Source organism: Phyllostomus hastatus, unplaced genomic scaffold (genome assembly GCF_019186645.2).
Source record: "Phyllostomus hastatus isolate PE091 unplaced genomic scaffold, TTU_PhHast_1.1 phas_contig_244, whole genome shotgun sequence".
Classification (NCBI taxonomy): domain Eukaryota; kingdom Metazoa; phylum Chordata; class Mammalia; order Chiroptera; family Phyllostomidae; genus Phyllostomus; species Phyllostomus hastatus.
In genome coordinates, this window is record NW_025333796.1 from 1,043,467 (window position 1) to 1,062,474 (window position 19,008).

Consider the following 19,008-nt stretch of genomic DNA (forward strand, 5'->3'; position numbering starts at 1 on the left):
ATGAAAAAAATTGTAAACATTTATAAACATACGGAATTAGTATTACCCAAGTATGATGGCATCCTTACTTTTCCCTCAAAAACTTGGATGAAAAGGTACACATTATACATGGCAAAGTACAGTAAGCACCGAGCAAAAAAAACCACCTCCTCGTTAACACTGGAATGAGGCTGCACAGCGAGGAGATCTGAGTAATGATTGTAAAGCCTTTATGAAGGAATACATCTTTGACTGACTTGATTTCTACAATACACCCTTTCGGTTTCAGAAAACAGGGAGACTGATCCTGTGTTTATGTTGAGAGAAACACTGAAGAGTTCTTAACCACCAAGGACACGCATGGGAAATGTTCAGTCCAGCCAAAATCAAGGCGCATTTATGTTTCAAGGCTGAACTGGTGGAAACTACAGTATTTTAATTATGAACATTATGGAACTTTTCATGTGTACACAAAATTGAGAGTCAAGGTCACACTGGATCGCTGATATACTTCAGCACTCGTGCAGGACAGTGAAGAGTTCAGGACACTGTCCGTCACCCAGCTCAGCACACTGTCACGACACAGAGGCGATGACCCGGACACAGAGAAGGGCCCTTTTCCAGGGGGGAACCGGGGACCCCAACCTGCGGCCCTCGCCCCGTCTCCCCCCACAGCCCTTCACTCTAGGCTGTCAGAAACAGGGACAGGTCAGCGCCTGAAACGCATCTGGCAGCTGGTTACCAGACGGGAGCAGAAAACCGACCGAAGCAAAGAGGCCCCTGTCCTCACAGTGAGGAGTGCCTCTGGCACGGGGTGGGTGTGGGCACGGCCGTGGACCGAGGCCAGAGCGACGCGCACACGGCGCCCAGGTGAGGGGGGACGTAGTTCTCCCAACACGTGTGCAAGGAGTCCGCACGCAGGTGAGCAGACACGTGCGTGCGGAGGGCACGGGGGGCCCCGCAGCGTGGTCCCCACTGCCGATACTGTGAGCAGGAGACCCTGGCCACTCACGGAGCACAGGCTCCAGGGGCCTGTCTGGGAGGTGGGGGGGTGGCCGAGAGGAACGCGGACTGGAGCGCTTTCCCATCAGCATGGAGGAGGGCTTTCTCCTACCCGTCTGCATGTGTCCCTGCTAAGGCTCAGGGCCGAGTCTGCTCTAGTGAACACAGGCACGCGCACATACACACAGCAGACCCACACTCGGGCGACGCCTCCAGGTGACATACCCTGGCTGTGCACGGGCATCAGTGGCGGTGCGGGGGGCGGGGGAGGCTGTGCCAGCGCGGCTGGCGGGGCGGTCACAGGGCTGAGCACGGCGGTGAACAAGTCCTCCACGTCCTTCCCTCCGAGCTCTAGGGGGTGTGACGGCGACACGGTTAGAGTCTGTTCCAGCCACGCGGGGAACGCCACTTTCGTGAACGACAAAATCAGAATACAATTACCTGGAATTTTATATAGCTTTCCAAGAATTGCCCCTAGGATGGAATAAAGACACAGAAATGTTACCAATTGCCCTTTTGCTATACAGATACAAAGTAGCATGCACAGAAATCATTCGAACAGGACACAAATTGCAAGCAAGCATGCAGAAATCTTTGAAAATCATATTTACTCAAGTTTTCAGAAAGCCTAGGTGTGGGGCAAACACTTTACCATCTGTGACCATTTTGTCTAGCTCAGGACTCAGGATCCCGTCCAGCTGCTCCTCACTGAGCGGCCGTGAACTCTGGCTGGCGGGCGGCTGAGGCAGGGAGGACGGGTCGTCAGCAACGGGGCCCATGTCCATTCCGGCTGGAGGAGCGAGGGGAAGACATTAGAAAGGGAGCACGCCGGCCGAGTGTGCAACACTGCTCATCTGCATTAACACACGATTAAAACCAAGCAATGAATAGTCTGCATCCCTGAATTAGTCAGGGTTCTTACATCAATCTGGACCGTCAAAATTAGTAACAATTAGGCACCATCTGTTTGTAGCCTAGGTGCCACTTAAAGTGATAGTTCAATCACAATAAGTATCCCTCCTGAGGAATGAAAGAACACTTGTGGCTCTAAAGTGCCAATTCCCACAAAAATAAGCACATCACTAAGGCAGGAGCCTCACCCCACAGACCACAGCTGTCTGGGCGACGCTGGCGCCAGATGTTGAGTCTGACTGCAGCGCGTGGGGCAGGAGGGACACAGCCCATGGAAAGCCAGGAAAAGCTCTGACATTCTTCACCAACATTCAGCACACATTATCCTCGTGCACAATTTCAGCTGGAGGTCACAGTTTTGGAGCACTCGGCGGCCAGCACACAAAACCCAGGTTGTGCTGATGATACAACGCGTTCTATTTAAAGCAATGCCACTCTTAAACGTGGTCTCACTTCTTCACCGTGCTTTCTCAGTATCTCCAGCATCAAAAAGTACGATGCGGCCTGCTCTATTTCACCTTACAGTACACACTAACTTCGTAACATTGTACTTAACATACTAATAAAAATAAAACCGCTCATTTAAAAACAACAAGAAACTACTGGGAGTCACCCCGACCCAGCACAGCTGTCGCAGGCTCTTGTGGCATGCACGTACGCACGCACTCAGGGAAGCCGCGTGTGGCTGTGACACGCTGGCCTGAGGACAGACGCGCACACACCCACAGGCCCGCCGGGCTGAAGCCACGAAGAGAGAAAGACTCCTCTAGTCAGCCCTCGCCCACTGCGCAGGGTCTTACCCAACGGAAAAGGTGATCTGTCACCCTGGGAAGTGCAGGAGTCAAGACCCACAAGACCCAAACCAGGTAAAATGGGAGGTTACCGGGGGGGGGTGCGGGAAGCGAGGGACAGGGCGAACAGAAGAAACCAGACACGGCAGGACTTCAGGGCCGAAACCCTTCCACGCGGCACCGTCGGAAAGAGAACAGAAGGGACCTATAACTCGCCCCTGCCCCACCCCAGAGCAGGAGTGCGCGGCAGATCCGGGTCCATGGCGACTTCGATAACGACACAACCGTTTCTCCTCCGTTTCCAGCGAAGACCAGATTGGAAACAACCCCCCCCCCCACCCCCATGCCCTGAAACAGACACAGGGCCAAGAGCCTTCAATATACCTGAGTGATCAACCGATTTCGCAAGGTCGTCCGAAATGATCCCCAGAATGTCATCCTCCGTGTTTAGGACTTCAGATATGTCAGCCAAGGGGTCGTCAGCAGCACCTGAACACAGCAAACACATTGTCAGTGCCTCGGTGTTTCCACAGATGTTCAATTCCAAAACAGCCTCACGCGCCCGACCGTGTCCGACAGCCCCGAGTGCAGCAGACACTAGCTGCCAGAACGGCGACAAAGTAAGGTCATTACTTCTGGAGGCTTTTTCACACGAAAGGCACTCCAGTGTTTCGAATAAAACGTTAGAGACGTACAGCCAGTAAAAGTGAAATAAAATACCATGAGGACAGAGCAGGGAAATGCCCGGAGAAAACGGCATCTGTGAAACAGAACTGGGAAACAAAAGCACGGAGGACAAACACAACACGGGAACAAACGTGTCGCCGGGGCCCCCTGCCGCGTGGCCCGGATGCCTCTGGCGCCCGATCCCGTCACGGACTTGCGCGTGGCCGACGTGTGGCAGACCCAGCCAGGTCTGGGAGCCCGGCAGCAGGCCCGCGCCGGCCGCCGGCAGTGCAGGCAGGGCTGACCGGCAGCACAGGCCCGCGCAGAGCGCCCCCAGAGGGGCCAGGCAGGACGGGGCGAGCGCCGCCCAGACGTTGAAAGGCAGGGAGGACTGGAGCTGAGAACGGGGCGCCGCGTCGGGGTGAGTGGCCAGGGAAGCCCTTCCGGAGCGCCTGACCACACGAGGAAGACAGGGCGTGGGAAGCCCACAGGCAGGCGCGGGCTGGGTCTAGCTAGCGCAGGGAGCCCGTGTGCTGGTCACGGCTCTGCAGGAATGGCGGGCGGGGGCGTCAGGTACAGAACAAGGCGGGGCTGCGGGCAAGACTGGCAGCCGGGAGCCCCGTGAGAGCTGGCCGCGCCAGCACTGTGGGGGGCAGGAGGGGGCGTGAGCAGAGGGGAACGTGCGGGTGCAATACGTGTGGAGTGTGAGAGGGTGACAGGTCAAGGAGGGCCCTCGAGGCGTCCAACCTGACGAGCAGAAGAATACTTCGGCTTTAACAACTCCACCAGTCATTGACATCGGGGAGGATAGGCTTATGGGACAAACAGTCTTGTCCTGTTAAACACATACTTTCCAAATAGAGTTTGTACACAGACAAAAATGTAACTTTTCCAATTGAAAGGGAATACAAATTGTATGTGCCCAAATATTCGCAAGTTTCAAGAGGTACACAATTATTTCAATAATGTATTCTCTAGACACCAGTACACTTGAAAGAAAAAATCCTGGATAATTCCTTCAGGGGTGATCTCCTGTGAGCGTGCTTGTTTTAAATTTGTGGAACTTCACACCCAAATGATAACGTTTTGTAAAAGACTGTTTAAAAAGCTTCTCCTTACCTGAACAGAGTTTATACCTTGCCAACAAATTATTAAAACTGATGTCATGGGCCACGTTGAACGAAATGTAAAAAAAGAATGGAAGAGTCATTACTTGTAAAGGTCTCATTATAAATGCCACAGAATGCTTCAACCGCTAAGAACGTTACATTTACGCTTCGAAATGTTTCTCTCATTCCGCTCCTCCTGTCTGGCTTCATCGCTACCCCGTCTCCGGCCGCTGGGTGGAGAACAGCGTAGGGTGCCGTGCTTCCTGTCTCTGTGCGGCTTCGGCCCCGTCACAGGTCTCTTCCTCACAACACCACCTCAGGCGCAAAGAACTTCCCATGGAGTCTTTAAGCGGCTAAGCGTGATTTTCACAAGGAGATCCTGACATTTCACAGTAAGGGTGCCCAGTGATGGCCCCGCAGGCCCTCCTCCTCTCCACATCATGTGCACACGGTGGTGGCGTGGCCGAGAGAGGTGGGGTGAAGGGAGACGCACCTCACGCTGCCAGTGCCCACCCACCGGAGCACAGCTCGGGGATGAGAGTGGACAACTGGGCGTGCACATGCACATGGGTGCCAAAAGGGCCTCCAGTGCTGCCAAGAAGTTCAGGTCAAAGCCCAAAGCCTACCTTTCCACTCGGGAAAAGGCCAAGTTAATAAAGCTGCAATGATCACGCAGTGAATCGTCTTTCGGTGGAAGACTGCCTAAGAGGGTCTTCCAGACCGAGCTCATAAAAGTAACTGAGCAACGGGCAGGAAGGGAGCGTGTCAGGAGAACGTTACTTCCTGGTGGTCAGTGAGACAGACACCTGGACCTGGGGACAGGCCCCGTGGTCCCAGCTCCCACCCACACCCCCGACCGGCGAGGCTGCTGGGGCCTGCTGACGCCAGTGTGCTCACACGTGTTCACACCCACGTGCAGCCCACAGACCTCGCTCCAGTGCTAACCAGGCCCCGTGTCCGCCACATCCAGGGCTGCAGTCTCAATCGGGGCAATTCCGCAGGGGGACAAGCGGCAGTATTTGGGGACATCTCTGAGCTTCATCACGTCCCAGGGATATAGGTGCTGGCAAGTGACCCACATGGCCGTGGGACCACCTCCTGCCTCTGACAGAGCACACCGGCCCAAACTGTGGGTGGTGGAAACCGATCCATGGCGATGGGTTTCACTTCTCCGCAGCCTGCCAGCCAGACCCCACCGCGGCATTCCTGTCGTCCGCTTCTATGTTTCTGGGTTGCATAGGTAACAAATCTCTACCTTACTTAGTTTGAAGATTATTATATTTGTAACTGATGGCCAAACTGAACTCCCTTACACTGCCCCAGTCAGCTAAGTGTAAGCCTAACATTTTCCTTTGCAACTCTGGTGGCAGTTACACAAATTTGTTCGGCAAATATTACAGACCTGTCTACTTAAAACAGCCACATTTACTGGATACAAGTTACAGTTCAATAATGCGAACTTAAAAATGCAGGAGGCCAAACTGAAAGCATTTCGAAGGTCTAACTCAAGGCAGAGGAATGGCACATGAGAAGGAAGAGTCCACATACCATGCGCCCCAGGTTTTGCTGGAGTGGAGGACGAGCTGAGCAGTGGGTCTAAGGAAGGATCCAAGAAGTGTGCGTTCATGTTTGTTTTATACGGAAGCGGAGCTGTGTCTTCTGGTAGATTATCTAAACTTAGCTTGTTTTGTCTACTTGTATCTAGAAGATCTTTTCCAAAGAAAGCTTCCTAGATAAAAATAAGCACATATAAAAATGACTTAGAAAATTCTAAAATGACAATAGAAATTCTGTCACCATTTTTGACAAGAAGGCAGAAATGAGCTTGGTATTTAAGAACACAGAAACTGAATATAGAAATATATAAACAACAGAGAAATATCCTGTCAATTCTTTTATACAGATTTCCTTTATTTTAAAAGTACAGCTTTTTCATAGTTTCACTAGGAACAAATAACAGTATGCAAACAATACCACACACTTTTGTCTGATATGTTTCTAACAGCAGAATAATAATTCAGTAATTCCAGATTAGGCTACAATTAAAATTAAAGATTGATACATTCACAACACTACTGGCACCTAATTCACATTACAAGAAACACTCAAGCTTCACGAATATTATTATTATTTATAGATTACCTGCAGAGGACAGCAGGAAGGCTGGATCTACAGCTTTAATGAGTACAAACCTCAGACAGATCGGCAACCTCGGGTTGACTCAAACACACTGCGAGTCTGCAAGGGGTTTCAGAGCCGTTTCCATCTCACTGCGCACACAAATCCACGTCTCTCCTGTGCTTCTGGCGGCCCCCCACTCCCCCCATGAACACTTCTCCACCTCGACGAACGGTCTCTACACCAGAGACTGGGTGCCACGCTGGGCTCCTGACGGCTCAGGGACAGACAAAGAGGACCAAAGGGAACACCTGGGAACCCACCCTCCCACTCCCTCTTTGACCCAGCAACTCGGGCCCAGCCTGGTTTCTGCGCTGCGGTCTGCCTGCAACAGGGACCCTGTGCAGAAGGCAACTCTGCAGCACTTGTCAGCACGGAGTGCGCTCTTCTCACCAAAGACGCACACGCGGAAAGGGTTCACTGGAGTGTGTCTAATGCCCAGAACTGAGACCTGCCTTGAGGTCCATCAGAACACACAGAACTAAACAAATTATAGACACCCATGCAGCACAGCAATTTCTAAAAAGGATGTAGAGCTATGATGTCAAAGAAAGGCTCTAAAGCACAGACTTTAAAAAAGCAAGTTAAGTGTGTGCCCAGCTGAACATAAAGCACAAACCCAAACTATTTGGACTGAGAAAAGATAAATCATAATTAAAAAGTTACAAATGGAGAAACTAGACTGTGAACAAAGCTAACTTTGGACAGAAAAGGGGTAGGGGGGCTGGTTTGTGAGGTCTTCTGGTAGAGGTCCATGGCCCATTTTATTCAAGATTTTCACATTTAAAAAAAATCTTTTTAAACATTTTAAATTGTTGTTCCAGTGCAGTTTTCTTCACATTCTTTAAATGAATGAGTTGTTTGACTATGAAAAAAACCTGAAAATCCATAAAGCTAAGTCACTGGATAGGAGATAGGTTTGCTTCTTCGACTTTTAGAGTTCTTCTATTTAAAAAACTTTGGTATACGTTGGAGAAATCTGAGACCACAATTAGCAAGGTTTTTTCTTTAAATGACTTGGACGACTGTATTTGTATGTATGAGAAACTGTGACGCTGTCATGAAATTGGTGGGTTTTCATTTCTGGCGGCCCCACAGGGCTTCTGACTTCATCACATGTCAGTGACCCCAAGGGCCACCTGGAGACCTCACGGGGGTGCCACTGTGACTCAGCAGCGGCTGCCTACACGTTTCCACTGGGCAGACTCTACAATCACTTGTATTTTATTTCGGCATCATTGTAATTAATAAAGAAACACTGGAAAACATTAATAAATTTCTAGTGGATTTCTGTCACCATGTATTCTGCCCCCCCACCCCCTCGATGGGGAAAAAACCATAAGTACTACCACAAGATGTCCAGGAAAGATCACCCTCACAGACGCTTCCTTTACTCCTTCACCACCCCCACCCCACCGCAAGAAACAAGCTGCTACTACACCACTCAGCTCGGCAGGTGAATACTGAAGCAGGACCCAGGAAATCAGATCCTTCTGCTTATGTATGCAGCAATCGGTTTCCATACTTTCTTTAGCAGCTAAAGCAAGCTTCCTAAATACAGATCACACTCTGTGGGAGGGGGTGGGGGAGGGGAAGGAGCACCTGGTCTGCTCAGTGCGGGCAGGAAGGGCTCTCCAGAGCGCAGTGGAGGGGACAGGAAACACTGACAACAGCGTGCAGAGAGAACCCAAACAAAGGGGTCTCTCTCCTGACCAGTAAAATGACTGCTACGTATTTCTGAAATGGACAAAACTGGGATAAATGGATATATAATAGGAAATAAAACTCCACTAAGGACAGTAAGTAAAACAGAGTCAGGCACTGCCTACTCAATTCTGATTTAATCTCGGCGTTTCTGGGCAGTGGGTGTGGCCACAGCATCACAGGGCAGGATGCTGGGCACGCAGACGGTGAACAGGACCACGCAGCCCATGGGCACCGGCGCAGCACCCCAACCAGGGCTCGCCAGACTTGGCACTCTGACGCAGACACTGCGCCTAAGATGGTGGCTGTTCGACGAAGTCCACTCGGGCACGTCACCACACTCTGACTTCAGTTCTCTCTCTCAAACACAGACAACTCTTCACTCAAGCAGTTAACGTTTACGCTTCTTATATAGGAGGGGAATGACCAACACATTCAGGAATGTGGAATCAGCTCGAGGACGGGCAAGATGTCGGGTCCCGGGCTCTCTGGTCCATGTTCACCAGAGGGACCGCCAGCTGTCTGCTTTCACGTAGTTCACACTACCGATATAACTTCTCCCCATAGAAGGGCATTCTCCTGCTTAACCCTCCGGCTCACCAGGCCTCCAAAAGCAATCAGGGGCTGGTCAGTGAGGCTGCGGCTCTGGCTGCCAACTGGCCGTCCTCACTCGGGGACCCTGTTCCTGCACCCCAGAGCGCTCACGTGGGCGCTGCGGTGCGTCTGAAACCTGCCACCCCAACTGTGCAGTCGGGGGCACTGACCTCTCTTCCGTTAGCGTGTGGGACAAAAAATGACCGCAGCCAATGCAACATAAGCCGCCTGGTGGGAACGCATCAAAATTACAGCTCGTTTGCATGTGTCAGGTCGGAAAAGACACGTTTCTGGTGCGCCGCAGAGTCGCGGCGGCGGCTGCAGTGTCCCCAGGACGAGACAGGGCACAGTGCCCCATGCACCTGCTTCGTGAGAACCCGCCTCCTGCGACCCGGGAGTGTCCTTCTCTATCTGACGAAATACTTAGAAGTGAAAAACCGGGGTTAAAAAGAACTCTGTGGAACGTATCAAAGCACAAGAAAGTAAACATTAATTGTTAGGAGTCCCTGGAACGTTAAAATAGCGTTTACGGTAACTAATTAAAAACAAGTAAAAAAGTAACAATCAACAAACCTGTTTTTCAAAACTCAATATACATTTCTTTCATTAACAATCTATGAGATGTAATGTAAAGCGAAATATTACTTGTAAATAGGCAGGGAAAGTCTCTTCAAGCTTGTTTTTCCTTTTCCGGTATCTCTTCTTTATTTTTTCGGTGTTTTCAGTAACCGACGCAGACTCGTCCACCAGAGCATCCGGTAACTGCTCGCTCCACCCTGGAAAGAGCCATCGGGTTTATGAGCACGGGGTAGTTCAGACGTGTATAAATTTTACGTAGTATCACAGAAAATTTTCTCTAACTTCTCTTCAGTGTCGGCATGTTTCCTACCATCTCTTAATGAGTGCCTCCCTGTACCCAAAGCGGAAGCCTGTGTTTTTCCTTTAACTGCAACATTCTATTAAAAGCTAAAAAGCGAAATTGCCCCGTGCTAATATGATACGTCTGGGCAAACGGCTACTCGTACGCGACTAGTTTAGCAGGAACGGCATCTTTGTGCAATTTAATGGGAACAGGCCACAAAAGGCTTTTCAGAAACGTGTGTCCTTCTGTCCGGCAGACCCAAGGTGGGGGGTTTACTGCGAGTTAGTGTGTGTGATACATACATATGTAACAGCTGACAGACTAAGAACGTGCTCAGCGATGAGTGATGGTCAACCCCTGAACAGAAATGGAAACAAAAAGCTCTGGACCACGCAGTCCGCCGAGAACAAGAGCACCCTCACACAGGCGGCGAGCACTTCCGTGGCACTCTTGCTACTTCTCCGCCCCCTCTGAAAATCAGGGGGGCAGGAGGGACCACTTTTGTTGCCAGAATTCATAGGTACACTGACTCTTCTAAAAATGACTAAAGTCAGCCCTGGCTGGCGTGGCTCGGTGGATTGAGTGCCGGCCTGTGAGCCACAGGACCGCCAGTTCGATTCCCAGCCAGGGCACATGCCCGGGTTTCAGGCCATGGCCCCAGTAGGGGGCGTGCGAGAGGCAATCCTCTCTTTCTCCCTTTCCCTCTCTCTAAAAATAAATGAGTAAAATCTTAAAAAAAATAAAAAATAAAAAATAAAAGTGACTAAAAGTGATGGATAAATATTTCTAAACAATCTATATTTTAATGGATTAGTAATCTAGCCAGAAAATGAAGAGTCCTCAAAGACCAAAATTTAAAGTAAAACAAGAACCACAGAAATTACAAAAGAATTAAATGAAACTGAAAATTTGATAAAATCCAGTGACCCCTGAACTCCAGTTTTCACAGCCTTATGAGGAACGGGGAGCGGAAGACCAAGGTTAAGGCCCTCCTGCGAGGCGCAGATGCCCGAGGTGCCGTGCAGGGCGGGGGCGGGGGCGGGGTCGGGGGGGCGGGGGCGGCCCCTGAAGGAGCCCCGGCGGCTCAAGCCGGCGAAACAAATGCGCACACACCCTCCCGTCCTCCCGTCCCCGTCACCCCCCCCAGCAGAGAGAACCGCTTGCCCCTTTGTCACAGAACGGGGCGCTACATGGAACGGCAAAAAAAATGAAACTCTTCCATGAGAACCCGTCAGCTTCCTTTTGGCCCCAATGGGTAAGAAGCCTGAATTTACACGACACGGGCGGGCCCAGAATCTTCGGCCTGGGAACGGCGCTCCAAGAAGTCCCGGGGCGGCGTCGCCTCCTCGTGCTCCCGGTCCGAGGCACGCCGAGGTTCCCTGAGATGACTAACCCCTGTCCAACCCGCCTGTCAGGAGGTGCACACCTCGCTCTCCGGAACACACACTCACAGGGGCGTGGAACCGACGGTCACGCGTGGACAGGCCTGTCCGCCACACGACACGTGGTAAGGGAGGCCGAGCAGAGCCAGGCACCGGCCCCAGCGACCTGCACCAGTCAGAGGGAGAGGCAGAGCGAGTCACAGGGAGATGAAGAATCCTCGAAGACAGAAGGGAGAGGAGGGGACTCCGCGGAGGGAGGGAGGAGCCAGCGGGGAGGGAGGGAGGAGACGCGTGGAGCGAGCAGACTCCGGGGAGGGAGGGGATTCCGGAGGGAGGAGCCAGCGGGGAGGGAGGAGACTCCGGGGAGGGAGGGAGGAGCCAGCGGGGAGGGAGGGAGGAGACGCGTGGAGCGAGGAGACTCCGGGGAGGGAGGGGATTCCGGAGAGGGAGGAGCCAGCGGGGAGGGAGGAGACTCCGGGTTGGCAGGGGACAGCGTCGAGGGAGGAGCCGGCGGGGAGGGAGGGAGGAGACTCCGGGGAGGGAGGAGCCGGCGGGGAGGGAGGAGCCAGCGGGGAGGGAGGGAGGAGCCAGTGGGGAGGGAGGGAGGAGACGCGTGGAGGGAGCAGACTCCGGGTTGGGAGGGGACGGCGTGGAGGGAGGAGCCGGTGGAGAGGGAGGAGACTCCGGGTTGGGAGGGGACGGCGTGGAGGGAGGAGACTCCGGGTTGGGAGGGGGGAGACGGCGTGGAGGGAGGAGCCGGCAGGGGGGGAGGAGACTCCGGGTTGGGAGGGGGGAGACGGCGTGGAGGGAGGAGACTCCGGAGCTGGCTGCGGAGGGAAACCACGGACCGCCCTTCTGACAGTTCGGAAAAGGGGACAATGCAAAAGAATTAAAAACTCAACAGATGGCGCAGACGAGGAGAATACTGTTTAAAGGAGAAAATAAAGAGAAAGAGATGGAAAACACAAAAAACAGTTTCACTGCACATGCCGCATTGTGAACCTGGGCCGTTCATAGCCTATCAGAGACTTCTTCCAACTGCTTGGGGGGCTGCTGGCTTTTAAAAACGTGCAGCAGTTCCCGTCACTAACCCAGAGGTCAAAACCCCACCTCCTGACCGACCGTGGACGCGCTCTGTTGGGAGCACATGGCGCAAACAGCACCTCTTCTCCCCGCGCCCCACGGAAAGCATCTCCCGCACAGACGTGCACGCACCCCGACCACAGCGATGACACCCCGACCACAGCGATGACGTCAGCACCGCTTTCTCAAGCTGTGCTGTGATTCAAGCAGTGATTCAACTTTCTTTGACACTCTAAGTCAAGACGACAGAATATTACTTGGAAGAGGTACTTCTAAAACAATATACAATTTTGTTAAGAATTGCCAGGATACCCTATTCCTTTCAACTACACTGTCTACAAGTTTCCGGCTTCATGCTGAGCAGTGGAGGCCGCCAAAGAAAGGCCTGTGGGGAGGCGGCCGCGAAGGGCCGAGTGCGTGACTGAGTGACTCGGTGTGGAACCACCTGTATGGACACGGGGAAGAAGGGGGCTCATTTGCAGACCGTCAAAGGAATAAATAGTCCCTGTTGGGCTCCAGGCACTTCCGTGGCCGCCCAGTTCCTGCATCTGTGGGCGAGCTCAGTCCGCAGGCACCGGCCCCTGGGATCACGGTGGTGACCCTGTCGGGGCCGTTCCAGTCCGCAGCGACGCCAACACTACGGGCTTCAACAAAACAGAACCCATACCGTCCTCTCTGCCAGGCAACTGCTCGGAGACGGAGCCGGAGGAGTCCTTCCTGATCACGGATCTCTTGGCTTTCCCTTGTCCGGTTCGACTTCTTTGCCGCACCATAAATCCGCCAATACCTGAGCAAAAGAAGAACTGGGTCACTTAGTAAATAACCAACTTCTCCCAATATTTCTACAGTGAAGAAGGCGAAACTGCTTAGTCTTACAGAGTGAAGCATTTTACAGATTCAATATGGGCTAATTTAAACAATTTTCATTTTAATGCAAAATTACATGAGTTTGGAAATGCACAAATAAAAGAGGTTAAAACTATTGTTACCTCATCACTCAGTAACCGAAACAGAGATAAAAACTCATTAAGACAGCAAGGCTGCATGCCTTTCCTCCTGTCCACGTCAGAGTAAATACTCCTTATTTAACAAACGCTAGTAACTCACATCTCATTGCTTAACATTATTTGTATATTAGCTGAGGGAGAAAAGAGACCAAATACTGACTAAACTACTAGATAATCCAAACGAAATTCAAATGACTTTGGGGAAAAGTGTCTGCGGACCCCGGTGAAGGCCCTCAGACACGAGGCTCTCCCCGCCCTGCAGGTGAGCGCACGGGGCCTGGGGCAGGGCACTGGAGTTCTGGCTACTACTGGACTTTGGGCAGTTTATGTAACTGTTCAGTGCTCGAGACCCCTCCGTGTAAACAGTGGTAATGTAATGCAGCTCCGCGCACCTACGAGGACGGAATGATACATTCACAGATGAGAAGTGCTTAGAATATTGCCTGACACACACACAACGCCAAATGCCACCAGCTCTTGTCCTATGGTCCAGAAGTCTCACAGCACACTTTGTGACCTACTGGGCCAGCCACTTCGAGGGATGGATGACTTCCACATAAGGTGGAGAGGAAAAAAACAAAATATGAGTCCCCAGAAGGAGCCTGCAGTGTCTAAAAAATGAGTGTCCTTTCATAAGCCTCATCATCAGGAAGAAATGAAAGCACTTCGAACAATGATGTGGCTGACACTCATCTGGGTCCTCACAGGCGGCCTATCGGAAGGAAGCTCAGCTTCTAAGGCCCTGCAGGACGCACACACAGTGAGGAAGTTCTTCCCCACACATCGAAAGGTAGGTTAGGTCTCTCTTACCAATAGAGTAAGCAATCAGAAGAATAAAGGTTTAAGTGATTCAAGTTAATACCTCACTGAGTACTAAAAAAAAATTAATAAACTGCCTGTAAAAAGCCTACAAGTCTGTATTGTGATATTTTCAATAACTTTTTCGAATAGAGCAAATAAAATTTGACCAGGAAGACAGCTCTCTCTCCACCCCCAAGGCTGAAGGAAGACAGTGGTGTTTCACCGTCACACTACTAACAGGTCTGTAAGGTTTAGAAGGCATAAGAGCCCTAACACATCACCTTCTTATTGTGGATTTACGGTTACTCCTGTGTGGACACAAAAACGAGTTTAAAAAATAAGAAAACAGCCACCCAGTAAGGCATTTAACAAAGTGGGTAACATTTGGGATGAGGCATTAAATAATGACTCATGGTGAAGTACCACACATTCGACCTCAGGGATTTGTCACCTAAAAAGCATATTCAAATCGCGTAGTCCTTTAGTTTTAACATTCAAGTTTCAGTTTACTGAGTGGCTGAGAAGCCATATCTCATCTGATTGTTTCATTACAATTGGAGCCCTTGCTATTATATTTCCCTTAAACTAACTAAGTTTTTATTAGACAGAAACATCCCGTGCAGGCCCTGTACCTGGTCGGTAAGGTTTCCTTTTCCTCTTCTTGACGCCCTCCGTCCCTTCCACGCCCTTGGTTTCCTCATCCGCAGCTTCCCGTTCGGGACTGGATTCCGACTTCCCGTCACAATCCATGATGAGTTCTCCTTCTGGAAAAAAGTCCATGCACATACAAACTTGGGAAACCCCATCCGAGAATAATGCCCATGAAACGGGAGACACGGAGCAGAGTGGCCGCGGCGCCCCACCGACCCCGAGTCCCAGCGGACAGGAGCCGTGCAGCAGCGATTGCCGGTCAGGCCCCAAATGGCCGCAGAGCGCGTGCTGCCTAACGCAGCGGCCCCAGGAAACGAAGCCTCCTCATCAGGGAAGGGGAATCAACACAGAGAAAATGCTCAAAAAGACCATTTTCGATCAGTCTGCACTGGCGTCATTTCCCCGCTTTTGGTTGCGCCTTCAGGCCCAGGGCCCCGAGGCCTGCTCCGCGGCCTCCCCCTCCCTTCTGAGACCCAACCAAGGCTGTCGCTGGGTGTCACTCAGCTCCTGAAACACTGTCTCCAAAACGGAACTACTGACTCCAGACAAACCGCCTCCAGCCCCAGGTGCCGGCCGTGGCCACAACAAGGCCCCAATGGGGAGCAGCAGGGGAAGGAACAGCGCCCCTCCTCAGTGCTGCCGCACAGAGGCCGGGGAGGACCTGCCCGGGGCTTGTTGCGCGTTTCGTTTTGGAAAGGGTCAATAACCTCCCGGTTTGAAAATCAATGTGCACTGTCAAGACGCCTCCCCAGTTCTGTGCGACGCAGCACTGCCTGGGTTTGCCCGTGGAGCCGCCGCGCAGACAGCATCCAACAGCCCCGCACACGAGAGCCCTTCGCTGTGCCCCGGCCGACTGGGTGGCGCCTCCCAGACGCACGGACCGCCAAGCACCACGTCACTCGGCTCCAAAGTCCATGCTTCTGCGTAGCTGCATGTCGGCCACACGTAACCACCAGGGGGCTCTTCTCCCAGCCCCAGAGACCCGACACAGGGCACTGGAAGGGAACACGGGTGAGTGGGCAGAGCAGCAGGAGCATCCGACAGGCACGCCCATTCTAAACCGAGACCCTCTCTGCAGCAGTCTCCTAACTCACCCCCCGCCCCGTCGAGAGCCTCGGAGTGCGCATCGCAGACCAGTGCCCCTCTGAGAATACTGGGTTGGCCGATAGTTCCTTTGTCTTGTTCCATGCCCTGACCGCAGTAGCGCTCAGTTGTCTTTAACCTCACTCGAAACAATTTTGTTAGATTGTATCTTGACAGCTATCACAACAGTGTGCATTGAAAAAACAAAACATCAAAACTGGCAAATTTTTGCGTGGCCACTTTACTAAGAAAATAAGCAACACTTTCAGCATGTTATGCTGTATTAAAGAAAGGTAAAAACAGAAAGGTTTGTGCAGTGAGTGGAGAAGGTGCTGTGACTGGTCAAATGTGTCAAAAGTGGTTTGTGATGTTTTGTGCTGGAGACATCTCGCTGGACGGTGCTCCTCGGCTGGGTAGATGAGTTCAGATTGATAGCAATCAAACTGACACAGAGAACAATTAACTTTTTAACATGCGGGAGATGGCCAACATACTCAATATCTCCAAATCAATCAAGTTATTGGAGAAAATAAAGTGTCTTTTACTTATTTTGTGGGAAAAGACATGGGGACGGTCTGGGCAGCCCGTGGAAACCAGCCCACGCACACAGTGAATTCAGCTCCGTGAGCGGCACCTCCTGGCCCTGCCGGCTGTGCCGGCCACTCCCCTCCCCTCCCCTCCCCTCTGACCCCACCAGCTCCTCCCCGCCCCTCTGCTCAGTCTGCAGGGCACACCTGGCTGCACCGCACTCCTCGCTCTTGCTGGGCACAGGCACACGGGGCCTCTGCATGGGCTCCCTCCCTGCCCAGAGGCTGTGCCCTCGGGCGTCCTGGCAGCCCCTCCCTCAGCTCTCTGAAGTCTGTGCTCAGGTGCCACTCTGGTTCACCTGACCCCCTCACCCCACGTGTGCGCCCCCAATTCTTCCTCTATCTTCTCCACAGCAGTTGCCGAACGCATCACAATCAGCGTGTTCGTCGCTACGTATCTCAGCAGTGTTTCCTCCTGACACTAAAACCGAGTTCCACGCATGGAGAGCTTCGCGCACCAATCCGACACCCAGCAGCCGGCACGCCAGAGCGCACGGCACCGCTCAGGGCAGAGACAGGAAAGAACAAACACGATGACCGCTCTGTTTCTGCGTCGTCTGCAAGAAGAGGACGGCCCTACACGCGGGCAAGCCCGTGGTCGTCTGCTTCACAATGAGCGAACACGTAACTCCCACTGAACGCAGTGAGCACTACTAAAACGGTCTCCGCTGAACTCCACGAGAACTCCGCTGGGAGAGTCTGACACCAGACCAGAGCAACGCTCACGCACAGAGTTCGGGGCGGACACCCGTGACCACGCAGGCACACCGGACGACTGAGGACGGCGCGCCCGTGTCCGGACAGGAGCGCACACTCCCCCCCTGTGGCTCTCACTTGGCCGTGGTGTCCCAGCTCACGGCCCGCCACCTGGGACTCTGGAGCCCCCCCACCCCAAACTTTCCCATATCTGTGACCCTCAAGCACACGGACCCCTGGGAAGTTTGTGATGCAGCTCTGCGCTAAGGTCACAAGAAAAGGGAGGGAGCCCGCAAAGGCAATGTCGAAGACCACCACCCACTCAGAAAGGACAGGGGCCACGTCGAGGGCGATCGAGGCCAGTGGCATCTGCCCTTAAGAAACCCCTCGCACTGTCAAAGCCACGTCACACGCCTTCGCTCCCGCAGACACACTGGGGCTGGGGCGGGGGGGAGGGGGAAGGCTGGGAGCACCTCGACTGTCGTCCATCTCCCCGTCCCGGGAGTGCTCGGACTGCGGGTCGGGCGGGGTCTGCAGCACGGCCACGCTGTTCTGGTTGATGATCTTCAGCTTCAGCTTGGGCTTGGACCGCTTTCTCCTCGGGGCGGCGGCGATGAGGCTCTGCAGCTGCGTCATCCCCGACTCGGTCAGGCACACGCCGTCCTGGGTGTACGTCTTGGGCGGATCTGAAGTGACAACACCCAAGGGTACAGACTAAAACCTGCGCTTTGACTCTGGGAAGTCCCATGAACATTACAAAGCACCCGCGTGCCCAGGGAGTGTGACTCTGATAAAACAGTCACCGACGAAATGCACGAACAATGAATAGTCAACTAAAAGTAAGAGTCGCTGGCCAAACTTCAAGTTACGGGCAGAAAGGCTGTGCGTTTTCCAGCGACAGCCCCCCGGCACCTCCCTGCACGTGCATCAGGGCCGGGCGTCAGAAAGGAGGCGGCGGCACTGAGGACCACGCTTCTGTCTCTCAACCTCCTCGACCCATTTCCCTGGGGACCCTGCCGGACCTAAGGGGGAGGCCAGTTACGCAGGAGAAACCACGACACTCCAGAAGCCCAGCTGGAAAGCAAAGTATGGATACGATCACGTGCAGGAAGAGGTGTACACAAGGAGACACCCTGCAATTTCTAAATCCACGGAACTGTTCATCAGAACAAGTTCTGAACTGTCCACATACTTTTGTATGAGGTGATATCAAATAGAAGAACGGGAGTTTAATAAAAGCACAGTGTTAATCGCCAACCTAGGCAGATCTATCACAGAAAAACGTAATGATCGAGGAGTTCATTCTAAGGGCGCCTGTCAACGAGGCCGTGCGTTCTGCCAGCGAGTAACCGCGCACCGTAACGCGTCACTGAAAACACAGCCAGCAGGGAGCCGACGGCGACTGTGTGAGCGCTGCCTTCCGCGGCCAGCTGGGTGAGACTCGTGGGCATCCGGCCCCGCGGAAGCAGCAGGAGACGAGCACCTGCCCGTCGCCCTCGGAAATGTGACTGGCACCGGGGAGCGCCCACCGAGCGCCGGGGCCTTACCGAGCTCTTTCGCCTTCGAGAGGGTCTGCACCACGAGGGAGGGGTCACAGCAGTCCACGGAAGGCACTGGCGGGAGGGAAAAGGTCGCAGGGTCATTTTTTTGGAAGAGGTAAAATACATTTAAAACGTATCTATGAATGATTAAAATTTGCATTTCTATAACCACGTTACTAAAAGAGAAGTTCGGAGCGTAAGCCGAGTTTACAGGCTGCGTTTACCACAAGCCGGTGAAGGGCAGACGCATGTAAGAAGGAAAAACTGCTCAAGGCAGAAGTACTGGGTTTCCACGTCCTGCTAACAACCACACGGCTGTGAGGTGCAAAAGCAAAATTACATTTCATATCTAAAATATACGCTTATTTTACTCTATGTAA

At 52.8% G+C, this 19,008-nt stretch overlaps 1 protein-coding gene across 1 annotated transcript in view; it reads right to left on the reverse strand.

Annotated features, from left to right (window-relative positions):
* Window positions 1-19,008, reverse strand: part of KMT2C (lysine methyltransferase 2C) — a 206,699-nt gene that overhangs the window by 45,191 nt on the left and 142,500 nt on the right. The window contains 10 exon segments of the mRNA XM_045837738.1: window positions 1,207-1,332; window positions 1,423-1,455; window positions 1,634-1,771; window positions 3,069-3,173; window positions 6,008-6,188; window positions 9,581-9,711; window positions 12,930-13,049; window positions 14,703-14,834; window positions 17,561-17,773; window positions 18,635-18,700. Coding sequence (XP_045693694.1) covers window positions 1,207-1,332; window positions 1,423-1,455; window positions 1,634-1,771; window positions 3,069-3,173; window positions 6,008-6,188; window positions 9,581-9,711; window positions 12,930-13,049; window positions 14,703-14,834; window positions 17,561-17,773; window positions 18,635-18,700 — 1,245 coding nt within the window.